This window comes from Triticum aestivum, chromosome 6A (genome assembly GCF_018294505.1).
Source record: "Triticum aestivum cultivar Chinese Spring chromosome 6A, IWGSC CS RefSeq v2.1, whole genome shotgun sequence".
In the NCBI taxonomy this organism is placed as follows: Eukaryota; Viridiplantae; Streptophyta; class Magnoliopsida; order Poales; family Poaceae; genus Triticum; species Triticum aestivum.
In genome coordinates, this window is record NC_057809.1 from 589206871 (window position 1) to 589225656 (window position 18786).

An 18786-nucleotide genomic window follows, 5' to 3' on the forward strand; every position below is an offset into this window, starting at 1 on the left:
TTAAATGGGAGCAGAGCAGGGCGCTAGGGTTATGAACTTATAATCATGGAATCGACTCGATCATCAGATTATAAGTTCATTCCATACCGAACCAGACCGTGCACATTCTTATTATGAGAAGGACTTACACTTACTTTTAGCACTTCTCTACCAGTTCTCTCTCATCGTGGGTCAAGCAGTGAGGGTTCCAAACTCATAGTGGCAACTAAACACGAGGGTTGCGCTCGTTGCGAGACTTAACCCAACACCTTACGGCACGAGCTGACGACAGGCCAGCTATATTAGGGTAATTATGTTAGAATTAAGCCGGATAGCTTCTCACTTGCTATGGCTTGGAGGATTCAGTTCAGTCCCGTTTTCAAGATCCGGTTCAGTGTTTGGGGATGGCTTGGTCCAAGCCCACATCCATAGTAGATGGACTTGAGCAGGCATAATAGAAGTAAGTGGGTCAATCAAGTATCCAAATTCTAAAGAAAAATCATTATTGACGGCTGACCTCAATGAACCAGACCTCGAGAATTCGTTCATCCCCGAGAATTGGTCGAGTCAAAAAGTTCGAGTAGTTCAGTGAAAAAACGGTCAAGCTTTCTTCCATCCTTCCTAGCTCCTCGAGCTTGACAGACATGTCTATTTCACCGAGCCTCTCTCCGAGACAGTGCCCAGATCGTTATGCCTTTCGTGCGGGTCGGAACTTACCCGACAAGGAATTTCGCTACCTTAGGACCGTTATAGTTACGGCAGCAAAATTCTTTCTAATATTTTAGATAGAAGAAACATTTCTTCTATCGCGTTAGCTACAGCACTGCACGGGTCGAGTCGCACAACACCTAGTATCCATCGTTTACGGCTAGGCCGGTGCTAACTCCACCTTCCGGACTGCCCTTCATCGGCACGAAAGTAAGATTTAGGTTTGTCCTAAGCCAAATTTGCTTATGTTTGACCAAGTATATGTAAAAATATATTAACACCTAGAACACCAAATTAGTCTCATGAGACTTTTTCGTACTATGTGAACTTGGTATTGTAGTAGATCTCAACACATTTTCCCGTAAAATCTTAACCATCAATTATCTTGAAACGGGGAGAGTACATGCATGCCCTTGCGGGTAATACAACCATTCTAGTGTTCTACTGTAGTTCTCCTACTTTTTACCGTGGAAAACGAGTGGAGCTTTTTTTAAGGGAAAAGAAATGAGATTTCGTTTTTTTTCTTTGCGAATGAAATGAGATTTCGTTGGTTATAGAGGGAAGCAAGTGAAGAACTTCGAAAACAAAAACAGCAACCACAGAAAGGCAAGCTTCGGTTATTGATCGAGAAGTGCTTGTCAGTGGGACTACCCATTTTGTCCCCCCTAGCAAAGTGTAGTAGCAACGGTACAATTTCATCAGTAGGCGAGAGCTGGTGCTTGGTGGTGGTAGGCCACGCGCTGTGGAGCGGCAGTTTTTAATCATTGCTTACGCACTCGCTTAATCCCCGCAATCAAACGCGGCACGCAGCTAAAAAGGGCTTGGAGGAGAAATGATGCTCCCCACCAAGTGAAGTGGCTTGGCTTAGCTTAGCTTAGCTAGCTAGTGATCATCGATCGGCCGGCCCATTGGAGGAGAAGCGTTCGTCGAGCAGGCAGAAATTTTTATTTTAATCTACAAAAAGTAGAAAAAGGTTAAAGTTGAAAGCAGAAACGGCAGGAGTACTGAGATTTACTTTAAACCTTTACTACTACTAACTAATTAATTACAATCAAGTTCCCCATTTATCAGCGTACCAAAAAACAACTTGGAGCTCAATTAATACTAACAACAATGTTTTCTAAAATAAAAACAGTAATCACCATTTGTTTTTCCCTCAAAAAATCAAAATTAAAAATAATTACCATTTGTTTTTTGTTTATTTTTCATCCGTGCAGGCCAGACGCGTCGCGCAGGAAAGTTTGGTCCATCACGGCCACGCAGGCGCCGAGTAACGTTGCTTTCATCGGGCGAACCGCGCGAGAGAGACCGAGACCCAGACCCGCCCCCGTTTTCCTCCTCCCTCGTCTCCCCTCCTCCCTTCCCTTGCCTTCCCCGCACGCACGGCAAGGGCACGCACGCCCTACCCTACGAGATCGCGACCTCGATTCGGGACCCCCTCCGGCGACGATTCCTCGGCGGCGGCGGCGGCGCTTATTCTCCGGCCACGACGACGAGGTCAGCATCGAGCTCGCCTCTCTTCCCTTCCCTTTGATCCTGTCCTCCCGTCGATTTTGGGTTCGGGGCGCGCCGCGTGTTTGGGGTGGGGGGGAGTCGCGGTGGCGGGGGCATTGTTCCGGGAGAGAGGCGGCCGTGTCCCGATCGGCTGCCTGTCGTGTCGGGGCCGGCCGGCCGGGTTGGGGCTCGCGAAAGCTGCCGAGATGTCGCCTGGGTTCATGTCTCCTTCTCCGGATTTCTTCGTCATCAGGATTATATATATAAATAAACAAACAAACTCGCGGCGCGGCTCGTCGTGGGGTGGGTCTCGGTCTCGTTGGCGCCGCCGGCGCCGATCGATCGCCTCCTCGAGCCTCCAATCAGATTGGACCAATCTTGTACTCCTAGTATATTTAATTTTACTTATTTTTTGTCCTGGAACGAACAGCTTCTGGAGCGTCCGTTTCCTCCCCCCCTCCCTGGCTCGCGTTGCAGCAGCGCTTGACCCGCTCGCTGGGCTTCCTCCCCTGACTGCGACGACGAGGGAGCGGGGAGCAGAGGAGAGGAGGCCCCGCCATCTGCCGCACGCGCGCGAGCTAGCCGTTGCCATCTGCCCTGGCTCCAGCCCAACGGCAACATTCCATTTCTCTTTCTTTTCATACTCATACTCCCACACTTTTTTTTACCACCATTTCTTAATGATTTTTACTACTACCCGCCAGAGAGAAAGGGAGAGCAAGCGAGCGAGAGATGGCCCCCCTCCCCACTTGCATTGATCCCCCCTTAATTAATTTCAGAGTACTTAAACTTGCTTTTATCACTCCTACGCCGCAACGCGGATTAATGCGGCGTACTAATCATCGCATTCAGTTGTAGTTAGTCGCGTCGCCCGTCGTCCTTAACCCCAGCCAACGAAGGAAGTGGTGGCCTCCCGCCCCCATTTACAACCAACCCCCTCCCCCTCCCTCTCTCTCCTCTGCCTCCGTTTCTCTCTCCCCGAGCGTGGCTCCGCCATTACTCGGCTTGCGCGAGCTGGGCAGCGCGGCCGTGGAGTTCCCGTGAGCTCCCTCCCTCCCTCCCTCCCTCCATCAGGTGCACAGCAAGCCAGCACTGAGTCACCACCACCAACCCGCTCCCCTCCCCCGAAAGAGACGCCCCGATTCCTACGACGCGTACGTTGGTAAATTATTATCGCCTGTTGCCACCAAAGGTGGAGGGAGGGGAATTCCTCCGGAAAACAACCTCTGGCCCTCCCCTCCCGTCCCCTTTTCCTTTCCTCCACCCGCGGAATCGCCTCCGCTGCGTCGCCGATCTGGTCCGGATTCCGGTCTGATTCTGCGGGATTGGTCTGCCGGTTGGTTGCCGGTCCCTGTCTGAACCGCATTGCCTTGTTTTTGTTGTGCAGGCGCTGGCGGGCGGATTGGTGGTCGCTCCGTGGCGGCGCTGTCAATGCGGGTGGCTCTGACTGACCCCGACCCCGGCCGGTGGTTGCCTTGCGCCGATGGGGGACGCCTGCGGCCCGCCCGGGCTGCGGAAATCTGACGCCAACGCCCACGACGACGCGCCTCCGGCGGTGACACGCCGGCCATCGACCCCGCGGCGGCACCCGTCTCCGAATGCCGGCGCACCCGCCACCCCGAGGCGGCACCCCTCGCCGAATGCCGCTACGGGGGTGGCTGGGTCGCAGGCGAAGAGGCCCCAGTCCAGCGACCGGCGGTCCGGGAGCCCGGCGAGGCCGGCCTCCGGCGGTGGCTCCAGGGCGGCCGCGCCGTCCAGGATCTCCGCCCCGACGTCGCCGCCCTCCAGTCCGTCCTCGTCCTCCTCCAGCTCCTCCACGCCCGTGCGCGACGCCGTCTCCGACACGCAGAGCGCCCCGAGGAGGCTGTCCGGCGGCGGCGGCCGGGCCCCCGACGGGCTGTGGCCGTCAATGCGGAGCCTCTCCTCCTCGCTCCAGCTCGAGTCCAGGGACCGGAGGGCCGCGGATCAGGCCAGGGCGAGGGACGCGTCTGCGGCGGCCGACAGGAAGAGGAGCCCGATGAGGGGGCGGAGCGGCGGCGGCGAGCAGCCGGAGAACCCGCACGCCAGGGTGATTGACCACCACCGCTGGCCGGCCATGATGGGGGGCAGGGTGTCCGGCAGCGCCATGTCGAGGAGCGTGGATCTCACTGACAAGATGCACAGGCTACGCGGCGGGGCTTCACCCAAGAGGACGGCATCGATTTCATCCGCCGCAAGCGCCCTGTCAAGAAGCATTGATCTCGCCGACAAAATCGACCGATTGGTCTCCTCGTCGCGAGGGGAGGAGTCACCTAGAAGATCATCTGCTTCAAATGGCTCAGCTGATACATCAAAAAGCAGCATCACTGATGGTAAAGATGCCAGACCTGCAGCCATGGCAGTTCCATCGAGAGGGATTATTTCTCCTGTGAGAACAGCAAGGGCCCTGTCCAAGAGCATGGATCTTACTGAAAGAGATTACAGTATGCTCTCCTCGGCAGTTTCATCGTCCTCAGTATCAAGTGTGTCCAATGCTACATCGCAAACCACAAAGTCTTCTGAGAAACCGAATGGCCGTGCTTCTTCCCCGGCCTCGTCACGGGGACGTTCACCTAGGACATCAGCAGCATCTGGTGGCAGCATTGGTGCTATATCAAAAAACGCCGATGTCCCTGGAAAAGATAAGAGACCAGCTTCATCTAGAGGGACTTCGCCAAGAAGGCCACTTGCTTCCGATGGTGTTAATGCTATTGTCAAAAATATGGATTTTGCGGAAAAGGATAGCAGAACAGTCATCTCCTCGGTTCCATCTCGAGCGGTATCTTCCCCAAGGAGAAGACAGGCCTCTGATGGTATTGATGTTATGCGAAGAAGCGCAGATTTTTCTGAAAAAGATAACAGACCATCCACATCATCTTCACTGCGTGGGGTTTCTCCGCGAAGAAGGCTTGGTTCTGATGGTTTCAGTGGTATATCAAAAGGGGTGGATTGTGTTGATAAAGCTAGCACACCATCCACCTCATCAGCGGCATCGCGAGGTGTTGCACCAAGAACTCAAGTGATATCTGATTGTGTTGGTACTACATCAAAGGGCAAGGATTCTGCTGATAAAGATAATAGACCATCAACCTCATATGCTGCATCACGAGGTATGTCACCACGAAGAAGGCTTGCATCTGATGGTATTAGCTCCATTTCAAGTAACATCAACTTCGCTGAAAAGGATGGCAGAATCGTGGCCTCTTCAGTCGCACATCGAGGGATCTCAACAATAAGGCGTCTTGCGTCTGATGGTGTTGATATTATATCAAAGAGTACGGATAGTCCTGAGAAAGATGTCAGACCCTCCACTTCGGCCGGTTCAAGAGGTCTTTCGCCAAGAAGACCTGTCTCTGATGGTGTCAATGTTATACCCAAGCGCATGGATCTTTCTGAAAAAGATACCAGACCTGCCACCTTGTCAGCTGCATCACGGGGAGTTTCACCAAGAAGAAGACTCGCCTCTGATAATGTAGAAGCAATATCAAAGAGCTCAGATTCTGTTGAAAAAGAAACAAGATCATCCGCTTCGTCGGTGGCATCACGAGGGGTTTCACCAAGAAGAAGACTTGCCTCTGATAATGTAGAAGCAATATCAAAGAGCTCAGATTTTGTTGAAAAAGAAACAAGACCATCCACTTCATCAATGGCATCACGAGGGGTTTCACCAAGAAGAAGACTCGCCTCTGATATTGTAGATGGTATATCGAAGAGCTCAGATTCTGTTGAAAAAGAAACAAGACCATCCACTTCGTCAGTGGCATCACGTGGGGTTTCACCAAGAAGAAGACTCACCTCTGATAGTGTAGAAGCTACATCAAAGAGCTCAGATTTTGTTGAAAAAGAAACAAGATCATCCACTTCGTCGGTGGCATCGCGAGGGGTTTCACCAAGAAGAAGACTCGCCTCTGATAGTGTAGAAGCTATATCGAAGAGCTCAGATTTTGCTGAAAAAGAAACAAGACCATCCACTTCATCAGTAGCATTACGGGGGGTTTCACCAAGAAGAAGACTTGCCCCTGATAGTGTAGAAGCTATATCGAAGGGCTCAGATTTTGTTGAAAAAGAAACCAGATCGTCCACTTCGTCAGTGGCATCACGAGGGGTTTCACCAAGAAGACGACTTGCGTCGGATGGTGCAAATACTTTACTGAAGAGCACTGATTTTTCTGGTAAAGACTACAGGCCATCAACCTCGTCAGCTGCATCACGAGGGACATCACAAAGAAGCAGGGTTGCCTCTAATTCCATTGATGCCCTGTCGAGAAGTATGAATTTTGCTGATAAAGAGAGCAGACCCTCCACCTCATCAGTAGCATCACGTGGGACTCTACAGAGAGGCATGCTTGCTTCTGGTAGCATTGTGGATCCTGTGGATAATGGTAGTGAACGATCCACCTCATCGGCTGCATCTGGTGGGACTTCAGACAGTAGACTTGATGGTACTGATGCTCAAGTAGAAGCCATCCAGTTTGCTGAGGAAGTTAATTCAGTAACTCCAGATGGCTGTAGTGATGATACTTCAGAAAGCACGTATTCTGGTAATGTAGGCACAGGTGCATCATCCTTGTCCATTGCGGTGCAAGATAGACAACCAAGCAGATCTGTTTCTGATGTCAGTGAGGATATGTCACAGAGTGTGGATGCAACTCAAAAACATAACAGAGCCATCTCGGTAAAGGTTCCATCTCGAGGAACTTCTCCAAGAAGGCGACTTGCATCTGATGGCATTAATACTATGCTCAAAAGCATGGATTTTGCTGAGAAAGATAAGAGACCCATGACCATGTCAGTATCATCACGTGGAATGTCACCAAGAAGACCAGCAAGAGTGGACTCTGCTAATATAATGTCAAAAAGCATGGATTTTTCTGATAAATGTAATGGACAAATATCTTCAATAATTCCATCACGAGCGGTTTCTACACGAAAAATACTTGGACCGGATGGTGCTAATGCCATGTCAAGAAGCGTGGATCTGACTGATAACATCAGACAACCAGTCTCTTCAACAGTGCAACCAAGTAGAGTTTCACCAAGGAAGATGCCTTCTGCGAGCTCAGGTTCTGCCAATGGAAATGGAAGTCAAGAGGAAAATGCCAGTTCAAGTCCAGATGCACCTTCAAATAATTCAGAAAGATTTGCACCTCCAAAGCAGTTGGCAAGGACACTGTCTTCACCATCACGTGGTCTACTACGTCCTTCATCACCGACCAAGGCTTCATCAACATCATCACTTGCCTCTAGGAGGTTGCCGAGCCCATTGAGGATTCGACCTTCAACACCTGTCTCACCATGTAGTTCTGGTAGATCCGATTCTCCCTCTTCTCTTCTCAGCTACATTGGTGATGCAACAAGAGGAAAGAAGAGCCCAAGCCACATGGAAGATGCCCATCAGTTGCGCCTCCTGTATAATAGGAACTTGCAATGGCGTTTTACAAATGCTTATGTGGATGAAATGCTATCAATCCAGAAGATGGGTGCCGAGGTAAACACTCTAAAGTTACCCCCTTTACATGTATCAGTGGCCATTTATTCTAAATTGTTTCACTATATATATCCTGCTTAGGAAATTTTGGAAAATTATTTTTATGCTTGGTCTAAACTCAAGTTCATTTTGTACTGTATGATATTGTCATTACATGTACATGAGCTTAGTTTATTTTTCTTACTTTATTTTTTCATTTGAAGCAGACTATGCTCTACAGTGTATGGGATAGTAATTCAAGGATGTCTGACTCTATGGTTACGAAAAGGAGTTATGTTGAAAGGCTGAGGCAAGAGGTCAAATTGGGAATAGTGTTGAAACAACAAGTAAGATATGTTGAGATCTCTGATATTTTAGGCACTTGTTTCTCCTGATGGTATTGGTTAGCCTAAGATTTGTGTTATAGTTGTGCAAGGTTTAATAGTGTAACTAACATATGCAACATCTGTTTAAAACACTAGTGAAGTAATAACATTGTGGGCATTAGTGCAGTGCATCAAGGCAGCAGCGCAACAAGTAACCTTCTTCCAGCATTTCATATTTTTACCTGGCTTTTCAGAGTAGATAGAGAAAAGAAAAATAAAATTCCCGATCATGTCTGTTTCGGTTGAGATAGATTGTCCTAGTAAAACGGTTGCATTGTTTGTAGAAATATGTTCATGGTGTCTATATCTTCATTTCCAAACCCTGCCACTGGTTGGAAGACTAAGTTTACATCTTTACGTACTAGTTTTTTTTTCATTAAGCAAGTTTTATATTCTGTGGAGGTGCACTAGTGCTCACTGCTATTTAGCACAAGATAAAACTACCTGTGTTGAAGCTTGTGTTGCTTCATGAGTCTGACCTCACTATTGCATCTTTTGTTTTCATGATGCAGATGGACTACCTTGACCACTGGGCAGAGTTGCAAACAGATCATTCTACTTCTTTGTCCGGTGCAATTGAAGCTCTTAGAGCAAGTACATTGCGCCTTCCAGTTACAGGAGGAGCAAAGGTATCACCATTCACCAGTTCGCTTTCCAAGACATGAACCCTTCTAGAACTAGAAAACATAATACTTGAAGTATGATGACTCCTGGAGTAAAGCTAACTTCTGTACATGTTAAACAAGTCTTCCGTTTGATTCTTTGCTGTTTTATCTGTGAAATGCTTAGTGATTCTTACTGTTTACTTCTTGCAGGCTGATGTACTTACTGTTAAGAATGCTGTCAGTTCAGCAGTTGACATTATGCAAGCAATGGGCTCTTCTGTTTGCAACTTGCTATCGAAGGTAAAATAGAAGGCCTATTTTCTGCTACTGCTGCATAATTGGCAACTTTGGTAAAACTGATATGTTTCAGTGGATGCAAAATTACTTAGTTGTTTTCCTGAAATACTACCATATGAAGAACCTATACTTTCCATTGTAATTTGATATTTCAATTCATACAAGTTTAATCATAGCATAGGTTAATAGGACAATTTGTGATCATTGAACTGGTGGCTAGGAAAAAAAACTAATCTATAATTAGCATTGGCACACTCGCGTTTCTTGTGCCTACAAGGCTACAGCCATTCAGTTATTATGATTCAATGGAGGTCCTGGAGGTCCTGATTGTTAGAGTTGTGATAGTGCTGTTTGTGGTATCATGTGGCTGCAATGATTGTGAGAGGGTGGTGACATTATGCTAGCTTTCTGGCCAGTCCCCTTCTGCCAAGCTGGTAGTCTCGTACTGCTAGCAGGAAAACCATAAGTTAGTGCATGGACAAAATTTAACTACTCTTATTAACTTGACCGTTCCAGATGATCTTTCCTTCCAAATCCAACATGTCAAATTATTGGAGATTGATGTTTGAGTTCTGGCATTACCATGGAAGTGGATGCTGATTTTCTATGCTTGCTACACTATTTGGATCAATTCATTGATTGCCATAATCTTCTGATAATTAAGCATTTCTAATAAATAACGCCGTTAGGTGTCTAACCATTGACCTGTGCTCTGCAGTTAGAGGCTACACACTCTCTCGTTACAGAACTCTCAGCTGTTGCTGCTAAAGAGAGCACTACCCTTAATGAGTACAGAGAACTCTTGGGTACAGCGGCAGCACTGCAGGTACAAGCTTGATATACATTTATTCATCTCATCATCATTTCTCTTGTTCTGATAGGACTTGGGGATACATTGTCGAATGCTACTTCCATGTATCAAATATAATTATTTAGCTTGTTAAGGGCACATATGCATGAATGATATTTTTATCTACTCCTAATGAGTATCCTCACTGAGGATAATATAATATTTTTGTACAATAACTGATTATCAAAGTCCCAAAAGGTCATAGGTGCTTGAAACAGTTAAATAAGATGCCAACGTATGCTGAGACACTGACTGAAACATAAGCAATTGTGTTAATATTTTCTATTTTGGCATGATATATTTAATATTGCCGGATTTCTCATCACTTTGATGCTGGAAATGCTTTTTGAGTGGATCATTTGCCTCTGACTGCTATTTCTTGTTACCATGTGTTACATCACAATCTATATCTGTGCAACCTCTTTATGATCAGTTTCTAGATAACGCAGTCCTATTATTATTTTTGATGAATATCAAAAGCTACGTTTTCACATGTCAGTAAGATAATATATAGGCTGCTGTTCCAGGCTTGAAGCTGCAATATAGAAGGGTGTGCTTTGCTGTTCAATCTAACTTGTACCCTTATCTTCCTCTGAGCAGGTCCACGAGTCCAGCCTAAGGACACAACTCATGCAAGAAACAGAGTGAACAACTTTCTTGTATGTCTAACTAAGAAGATAGAGGTAACCACACCATTCATTAGTTCTCTGTAACCGTAACGTGAATATGTGTATCTTCAGTTTGTTCCCCACCCCCCTTTCTTTTTCTTCCCCTTTGTTAGGTACCCCCAAATTTCTCTTTCTTTTTTCATTTCTACCTCCCATGCCCTTTTCTATTTGTACAACCTGCATGGAAGAGGAAGTGCAGCAAGCAAAATCATGGATTCACCATGACGACGGACCTGTCAGTGTTATTTTGTATAGCAGCTCACAAACTGAGGATGTCGAGGTTCCAGAAACCTTAAAGCCTGTTGTAAATTATAGCAGCTCCTCTGCCTTTTGTCGTTGTAACTTGTATCGCGGTAACAGTAGTAGAATGTTTGGTAGCAGATTATCTATTGCAGGTTCCCAGGCCACCAATGGGAACATCTAACCTAACACTACAGGGTAGTAGATGATGACAGGTTCCTGGTACACCGACTTCATTTACCTACACGTTTGCGGTCACCCTTTCAAGAGATATGGTGACGCTTTCTTGATATGTCAATGTTTTTCAGTTCTATGAAATGTGTGGGTTGTCTACTTTTTACTGCTCATTATAGTGCTGGAACTGTGTGGTTTTTGTTGATTCTAGTGATGCTCTAAGGTGTTTATGCACATGGAGGTTGTCGCCTTTCGGTGCATGAGTGAATCTTGGCACACTTAGCTGATGTTGATGGCTGAACATACTTTTGTCCTCAAAGAATGTATACAACTAGCTTAGTTGGGCCATACACCATCATCCCGCGTTGCTTAGGTTGACAGCCACTGTTTAGCCCATGAATTTTTTATCAGTTGCAAAGGAAAATGGGTCCTCCTTTGGTGGTGTGGGGCGCATGATGATAGCGAGATATCTTTCCTCTATCTTGAATTTTTTATGTTGTTCATAAGATAAGAGATGATGCTATCCCATGTAGATCAGCAACTTTTATCACCATACTCTACAGGGGATAACCAATTGATTGTGTCCTTGATGATGATGCACATGCCTTGCTTTTGCCGTACGTATCTGGTTCACGTTGTTCACATGCTTTACTTTGCAACGGACGTGCTATGAAATTTGAGTCAGTTTGGAACTTCATTTTTGGCTTAAAATGAATTAGAGACACATACCAGTGCACTTGACCAAATGAGCAAGATAGCTTCGGTTTTATGGAACAGTTGCAGACACATACCAGCGCACACACAAAAAAATGTATTTATACTTGAAAAATGAAAACTAGATAGAAATTACTGCCCACACAGTGAATAGCAGACACTCCCTCTTCTTAGGCACTTCCAGCCAAATGTCCAAAAAATCCGAAGGCAACCATTTGATAAACAAGATATGACTACTGATCTTCTCCACAACACCGACTAGGATTTGCGAACAGCGCCAAAACAAAACCTTGCTGACAACAATGCCACATCAGGCAATACAAGCGAACTTCCCAAGCCGTTTAGTAGATTCTGTTGGTACAATCCGAGGCCCCAAAACCAAAATGTTCAGATGGTAGCCCCCAGCTTCTTGGTATCACAGCTTTTTGTTCTGTCTGACTCCCCAGGCAACGACGGTGGTGGATAGCTATTCTGTTTTATCAGGCAAGGACGGCGAGTACAAGTACAATAGCACCATCCTTGTATTTACATGAACAGTATTGGTACCTATCATCATCAGGCAAGTGAATTTACCATAAGGGTCAAAGTAACGGGTAGTATCATCAAAGCATGGTAGATGATAAGTTGATAATTAATAACATAAAGAACAGAAATTGCAGAACTTGTAAAAAACACGTAGCAAGTTCACTCGAGGAAAAACATTCCAGTTCACGAGAATGGTCCTCTCATAAACAGAAATTTGCCCTTACTCCATTGGCAGCTGCAATGCGGCTAAGCTACTCAGGTGACAGGACACTAGCTATGGTGGCATGGCCTCATTAGTGTTCCCGGGCTTGCTGGCCTGATTCTTATACATTAAACTTCACAAGCTTTAATTGACATTTTTGCAGACCTTAAGAACAATGCATATCTTACAAACTATATTCAGGAACCAAAACCATCCAATTATCTTCCCTTCAATTTCTTTCTCTTCTAGTTTCAGAGGTCACTTTCAGTAAGGTTTATTGACGGCCAATCCAGATGATTATGCAGTCTTTTGTAACAAAGAATGTCATAAAGATATTGGAGTATGTTTCTCAAAACCAGTTTTTGGTCCCTACCGTGTTAACTTTTGTTGTTCCAAATAGATATTCAAGTACATAGCGCAAATCAGAGCATCAAGAAAAGCACCAAATGATATTAAACGTAATTAATTACTACCTCCGTTCAGAAATAAGTGACATGGTTTTAGTTCAAATTAAAACCACGTCACTTATTTCCGAACAGACGGAATGTTAGACAAAATGCAAGACAATATATTGTTTAGAACCATAGAATACCTTCTAAAATCAGAGACAGCGCCCTTGGGCTTTACAGCTAAATCAAACATTTGCTGAGACTTCTGTCTCAGGTTCCTTACTTTCCTCCAGTTGTTCTATCACGAGCTCATCCCCATCCAAACTACTTCCCTCCAGTTGTTCGATCACAGTGTCGTCCTCGTCCAATTCATCCTCTGATTGGTCCGTCTCTCCTTCCACAGTGTCCTTTTTGCTCACCCCATCTTGTTCTTTCTGTATGGCTAGTTTATTGGGTACAAGAATCAAATATATATTCCTCTCTGCAAAATTCTTACTTCCTTCTGTCGCTAGCTGAAATATGATTAGCAATTTTAATAGCTTGAAACTAGCTGATTCAACTAATAGGTAATATGCACTATAGCCAAAGTGGAGAATAAAAACCATTTGCGCTGAAAATTAAAGAGGTTTTGTAAAGAGATAAAAGGAAAATCCATGCTCTTATAGTCTTATTCTAGGCATAATAAATCAAGTATAACCTGAATTACCTCACCAACATCAGTTTGGAATCTTCTGAGAAGTTCAATCGCTTGTTTTTTGTACAAGTTCTCCCGACCTTTCAAGTTCACCACTATCTTAACCTGAAACAAATGGTGGTCTAAAGTAATAAGTTTAACCACCTAAAAGTAATATAAAAATAACAGTAATGCTAATATTAATAATAATTTCTATCACCTTGTCACCGGCTTTAAGAAATTTCTTTGCAGCTCTAAGTCTCACACTATAATCATGGATATCAATGTTGTACCTGCCAAGAAAATGCATAAAGATTCCAACATCACTTTAAGTTACAAACAGAAGCGACAATTGTAATTTACTATTAAGAGTCATCTGGCGCCAAAGACAAATTGTATCTAGCAATATTTTGTTACTTCATCATGCGAAATAGCTCAGGACAGTTCCAACAACTCTGTCTACACCATTCTTTTGATTCCATTATATGCCCAATCTAACCAAGTTTATCAAAATACTTCCGTTTTCAAAACACTAGAAGCATAAAGGCAAGTAACTGATTGATTGATAACATAAAGAACGCTTGTTTGCCATGTTACTTGGTAAGTGAATATCGACATGATCAGTACCCCATTTTCAGCTCTTTCAAGCCCATGCGTTTTGCTGTAAAGAGTGGACATCAGGGAAGAGGCAACCCATATTAGCATAGTGAACACATTTGGATGGAAAATAAAATGAGTTACTAGAGAAGTTTACCAACGGATCTTTTCTGCTGAACTCTTTTCTTCTTCTGTTGTTCGTACTTGTGTTTTCTGTACAAAACCAGCAAAAATAATTCTAGTAAGTTCTGAAGGGCACAAATCTAGATAAAAGAAAAGATGACAAGTAATTTAAAAATACAAACATTTTTTTAATTATTGAAAACCGATAGTCTTGCTAACTGAAGACCATGTGCTGTACAAAATACAGATTTGAACCAAGGGACTGTCTGCTAACTGAGTAACTGACGACCTTACATTGGGAGAACAGCCTATTATTGATCTAACCTGCAGATGCCATGTACAAGTTTGACATAGAGAAGCAGGGTCTCAAGTAGACAGGATAGGAGCTGCAGGACATTGTTTTACTTTAGTCTTTAGCTAATGAGGTAATATTCGATATACTTATGACATAGCTACTGAAACCATTGTGAGGAAACTTGTCAAAACCAAATGACATCTTGAGGTGTGCCTCCTACACTATGCATATCCTTGTTTTTGAAATAATATGTATAACCTTGTTTTACAGAGTGCTTAAACATACCTAGAAGTGTACTATCAATAAACATGATTTCATAACGGAAATTGATCAGATAAGAAGTGAAATTGTCAGGTGTTCACTGCAACATACTTGTAATCTTTCTCTTCAAAGAGTCGGAGTACTGGAGGATCTCCATCTAGTGACAATATTGCCTGAAATTAGAGAAATATAAATCATCCCAATTTGTGTACATATTGACACCAGTAATGCATGTCCTAAGAAGATATGGCTTGAGTTAGTATCTTGTTAAACACGAGTGCACTTTGCAAAGTTAGGGCTTCTGCAGAAATACTGTTCTTTTTTGCAGATATGCCGGTCTACACTTGTAAACGGGGTTTATTAATTAGTACTACTGTGAGCAATATCAGTACATTAGATGGTGTATAAGAGATTTAGGAGTTTTAAGTCAATCTGTCAAAATTCACACTTTTCCTATTAAAATGTCAGAGTTTCAGCTATTTTCATTTAGTTTATAAGCAGAACATGCCTATAAAAGCCCTCTCTAAATGCTAATGAACAACTACTTGTTCTTGCTGAAAATGTATGTTTATAGAGAAAGAAGCTACATGAGATGGAAAGTACCAGCATAAGATCATTTTCATCTGCGATTCGAACTGCCTCGCTTACAGATATAACACCAACCTACAGAGGGACGAATGAAGGTGCACCATCAAACACATAATCAGGCAAGAGCATTACTTAAATGATTGGGCATGTGATTTACCATATTTTTCTGGGCATCCAGTAGCCTGACGGTCGAAGACCTAACCAAGGGAGGCGGTTGAAATGTTGAAAGAATTGAATGAATGTACAGATACGGAAGAAATCATCATACAAGACTAAATACATCACAACTCCAGATGTAGCAAGTTATTTGGCACGCTAACACAAAACCAAGCTCTGTCTCCCCCAACAGAATGTCATTGTTTTAAAAGAACATATGTTCATTTGCAGACATGAGTGTTCCAATTGGGTAACATTAATACTGCAAAGAATACCAAAAAAACTAAAATTCAGACATGGAATCACTCGGCATTTGACGACGCAAACATGTGGATTGTGGAGCACATTATACAGCTATAATAAGTGGAGGGGCAAGGAAAATGGCGTTCGTACTGGATGCGCTCGATGTCGAGGGCGGGGTCCTGCTCCTGCTCGGGGCGGTCCCGCCGCCCGCCCCCGCCCTCCTCGTCGTCTTCCTCGTCGCTCCCGTACGCGGAGTAGCGCGCGACGGCGACGAGCCGCCGCGGCCGCCCCTGCCGCGCGGCCAGCGACGACCGCGCCGAGGACGAGGGCACCGAGGCGTGGGCGGTGGAGCAGCACGGCCTGTAGGGCAGTCGCCGGGACACGGCCGGCGCGAACGCGAAGCCGGCGGCGACGCCGACCATGGCCGGTGGCGGTGGTCGGGGGTGGTGGCCGCGCCTTATCTGCTCGGTCGGAGGTTTTTGCCGCGAGCGGAGGAATCCCAAGCAACGAGTGGAGGGGATAGGCGCGGGCGGGCGCGGAGGTGACGTGGGAGATGATGGGGCGCTGGGCTGTGGGCCCTAGTAGGCCCGGTTCTGTCTTGGGCCAAAGCTGGGCCGGCAATAGGGCTGCTCATAATGTGGGCCTTGACAGATTTTAAGTTTGTGAACTTATAAAAAAAACTCAGGACCAAAGCTGAATGCACGTACCCTTTCGCCGGCGCCGGCGCCGCCGCTGCCGCCGTTCTATTGGATCGACCGGCAAGATGGCGGGGGGATCCTCACCCTGGAAGATCATGGGGCAGCAGTCTAGCGCTTTTCCCCGTCGCCAAACGACCCAGGAATCTCCCGCCGGCGGCGAAATCCCTAGTGCGGAAGCTGTGCTGTTGAGCCTGGAGAAGGTTCTTGCTGATCTGGAAGCGCATGGGAGAGAGCTGACCAAGGTGGTCACCGGGAGCTTGGAGGATGAACAGTCGTGTCATAGGATCGAATGCAACGGATTTGTCCAAGGGTTTCTCCTGGATCAAATCGCGCCATTGCGCCACCGGCTGTCGTCTGAGAAGAAGATTGAGGATCATCTCAGGTCCAGGGCCAAAGAGAAAAGTAATCGCGCCGGCAGATTGGAGTCTGATGGTGGTGGTTATGAGTCTGAATTCAGATCACAGAGGGAGGCAGGGTCGGTGATGTTCATGGGTTTGGACAACATTACCAATGGGGACAGGAAGATGGTCGAATCAGCCAAGTCAATGCTCCAACCTGCATATCCCAGCACCAACACATTGGATTGTGGCGGCGACGACAAGAAGGATGAGATGGACATGCGCAAATCAGACGCGTGTTGGACTGTGAAATCGGATAAGTTGTTGCTCAAATCTGCAGGCACAATTGGCAGATGCTCTGTCCAAGGCTGTCCTGATCATGACGAGATGGACACACTATTGGCTAAGGAGATGGCTAATGAAGCAGAGAGATTCGCTTCATATGTTCGCAGCTGGGAATATGCGTGGGGCAGAACGTGCGGCTTCTTCAGAGACATGAGTGAGTGAGCAACCAACAAATCTCTCTTTGTGTAACTAGTGGTTTATGTCAGGTCGCCCTTTTATAAAGATAAAGAAAAAGGGAGGGTTCCTCTTTTTCCTTGAAACTAAGGAAAGGGGTCCATTTACTTGATTTTTTGTGCATGTGGTCATCTAGTGCTTGTTCATGCATGTTCATTAGAACATTTCTGACACCCGATTCACTTATTTTGGTTCTGCATGCAGCGACCCTGAGTTCCATACAGTTTACGCACAACACGCCCAGACTCAACAGCGGTCCTGGGTCTGCCACGCGAACATTGCAGATCTTCTCCATCAAGCTCGCAGAAATAGCCGGTGGCCTCAAGTGGCCATTGTCTGTGTATGGCGTGGTTGCTGCCCGAGACGTCGCGGATCACAACCGCAACCTTCTCTTCTCTCGTAATATGAGCCAGGCCCAAGAACTGAAAGAAGATGTATGTATGCTACGACTATCTTTTGATTTTCTTTTGGAGACCTTGATTGCACACATGTGTCCTCTTTTACTGATCAATGGGATGAAATTGATGATGCTTGCAGGATAGAATTTTGCGCTTGATTGGCCCGTCCCGTGCAATTGCGTTTACGGATAGATTTGACTTTGAAATCCAACTGAAAGTAAAAGGCACGGGTACAGCCAAGTCACAAGATAAAGCATTGATCAGCTCTGCAGACTGTTACGACGGCGAATATGGACCTGCCATGTCAACCTTTTCTGTCAGTAACTGTTTCTGCACACTGGAGTTTTGTGTGCAGACAGTTACACGAACCTTGAGTAAATTGCAAAAAACCATCACAATTAGGGACCCTAATTCAAAAAACCACCACGTTTCGATTTTTTTTTCAAAAAGCCACTAATATTATGCTGACAGTTTTCAGAAAACACTGATTGACTAATTAGAGCAGTTTAAGTGGAAAACTGACACATGGGGGCTGCATGTAAGTGATGCTGTGGCAAGAAAGGTCAACAGCGTTTGCATGGACCGTTAAGTTGATATAGGCCCACTTGTCAGCAGTCTCTCTCACTCCCTGCCTCCCTGGCATTTCGTCGAGCAGCTTGTGAGCTCGTCGGAGAGCTCGCTGCCGGCAGCGTTCGGAGCTACGCTACAGGGATGAGGGCTTCAATGCCAGGCACGTCTACCCACGAGCCGGCGACCAAATCGAGCACCGCGGTGACCTCGGCCTCGCCGGAGCGGGCAGGGGCGTGGACGTGCTGGAAGCCGGCCTTGATGGATTGGGCGCGCGGACGCACGGCAGCTCGGCCACGCCGGAACGGGCTGGGGCGCGGACGCGCAAGGTGTCGGCCTTGACGTTGTGGGCGCACGGCAGCTCGGCCTCGCCGGAGCGGGCGCGCGGCGCGCGCGGACGCACGGCAGCTCGGCCATGCCGGAACGGGCTGGGGCACGGACGCGCGAGGTGTCGGCCTTGACGTTGTGGGCGCACGGCAGCTGGCCTCGCCGGAGCGGGCGCAGGGCAGCTCGGCCTCGCCGGAGCGAGCGTGCGGCGCGCGCGGACGCACGGCAGCTCGGCCACGCTGGAACGGGTTGGGGCGCGGACGCGCGAGGTGTCGGCCTTGACGTTC

The 18786-nt window shown here is 46.5% G+C and overlaps 3 protein-coding genes across 6 annotated transcripts in view; 2 read left to right on the forward strand and 1 right to left on the reverse strand.

The window, feature by feature from the left end:
• Positions 1 to 1996: 1996 nt before the first annotated feature.
• On the forward strand, positions 1997 to 11002 carry LOC123128748 (mucin-19). 4 transcript variants are annotated; one of them, XM_044548840.1, is made up of 7 exons: positions 1997 to 2184; positions 3569 to 7687; positions 7894 to 8013; positions 8565 to 8681; positions 8868 to 8957; positions 9673 to 9780; positions 10405 to 11002. In XM_044548840.1, exons 2-7 carry the CDS (start codon positions 3665 to 3667, stop codon positions 10450 to 10452), a joined length of 4506 nt encoding a protein of 1501 aa, XP_044404775.1. In that variant the 5' UTR covers positions 1997 to 2184; positions 3569 to 3664; the 3' UTR covers positions 10453 to 11002. The 4 variants fall into 4 exon arrangements, with proteins under 4 accessions (XP_044404775.1, XP_044404777.1, XP_044404774.1 ...); XM_044548842.1 differs by lacking the exon at positions 1997 to 2184 and adding an exon at positions 3003 to 3478; XM_044548839.1 differs by lacking the exon at positions 1997 to 2184 and adding an exon at positions 3003 to 3343.
• Positions 11003 to 11747: 745 nt separating this feature from the next.
• LOC123128749 (translation initiation factor IF3-4, chloroplastic) lies at positions 11748 to 16174 on the reverse strand. Its single transcript, XM_044548843.1, has 10 exons — positions 15803 to 16174; positions 15411 to 15450; positions 15269 to 15328; positions 14777 to 14838; positions 14144 to 14199; positions 14017 to 14050; positions 13610 to 13682; positions 13423 to 13515; positions 12920 to 13228; positions 11748 to 12146 (listed from the first exon to the last, which is right to left on the reverse strand). Exons 1-9 carry the CDS (start codon positions 16072 to 16074, stop codon positions 12962 to 12964), a joined length of 957 nt encoding a protein of 318 aa, XP_044404778.1. The 5' UTR covers positions 16075 to 16174; the 3' UTR covers positions 11748 to 12146; positions 12920 to 12961.
• An 857-nt stretch (positions 16175 to 17031) lies between these two features.
• LOC123129753 (uncharacterized) overlaps positions 17032 to 18786 on the forward strand; it is a 3267-nt gene continuing 1512 nt past the window's right edge. The window contains exons 1-3 of the mRNA XM_044549791.1: positions 17032 to 17187; positions 17412 to 17641; positions 17745 to 17978. Of these exons, the coding sequence (XP_044405726.1) occupies positions 17076 to 17187; positions 17412 to 17641; positions 17745 to 17978 (576 nt within the window). The 5' untranslated portion in view covers positions 17032 to 17075. The remainder of the gene's footprint in view (positions 17188 to 17411; positions 17642 to 17744; positions 17979 to 18786) is intronic.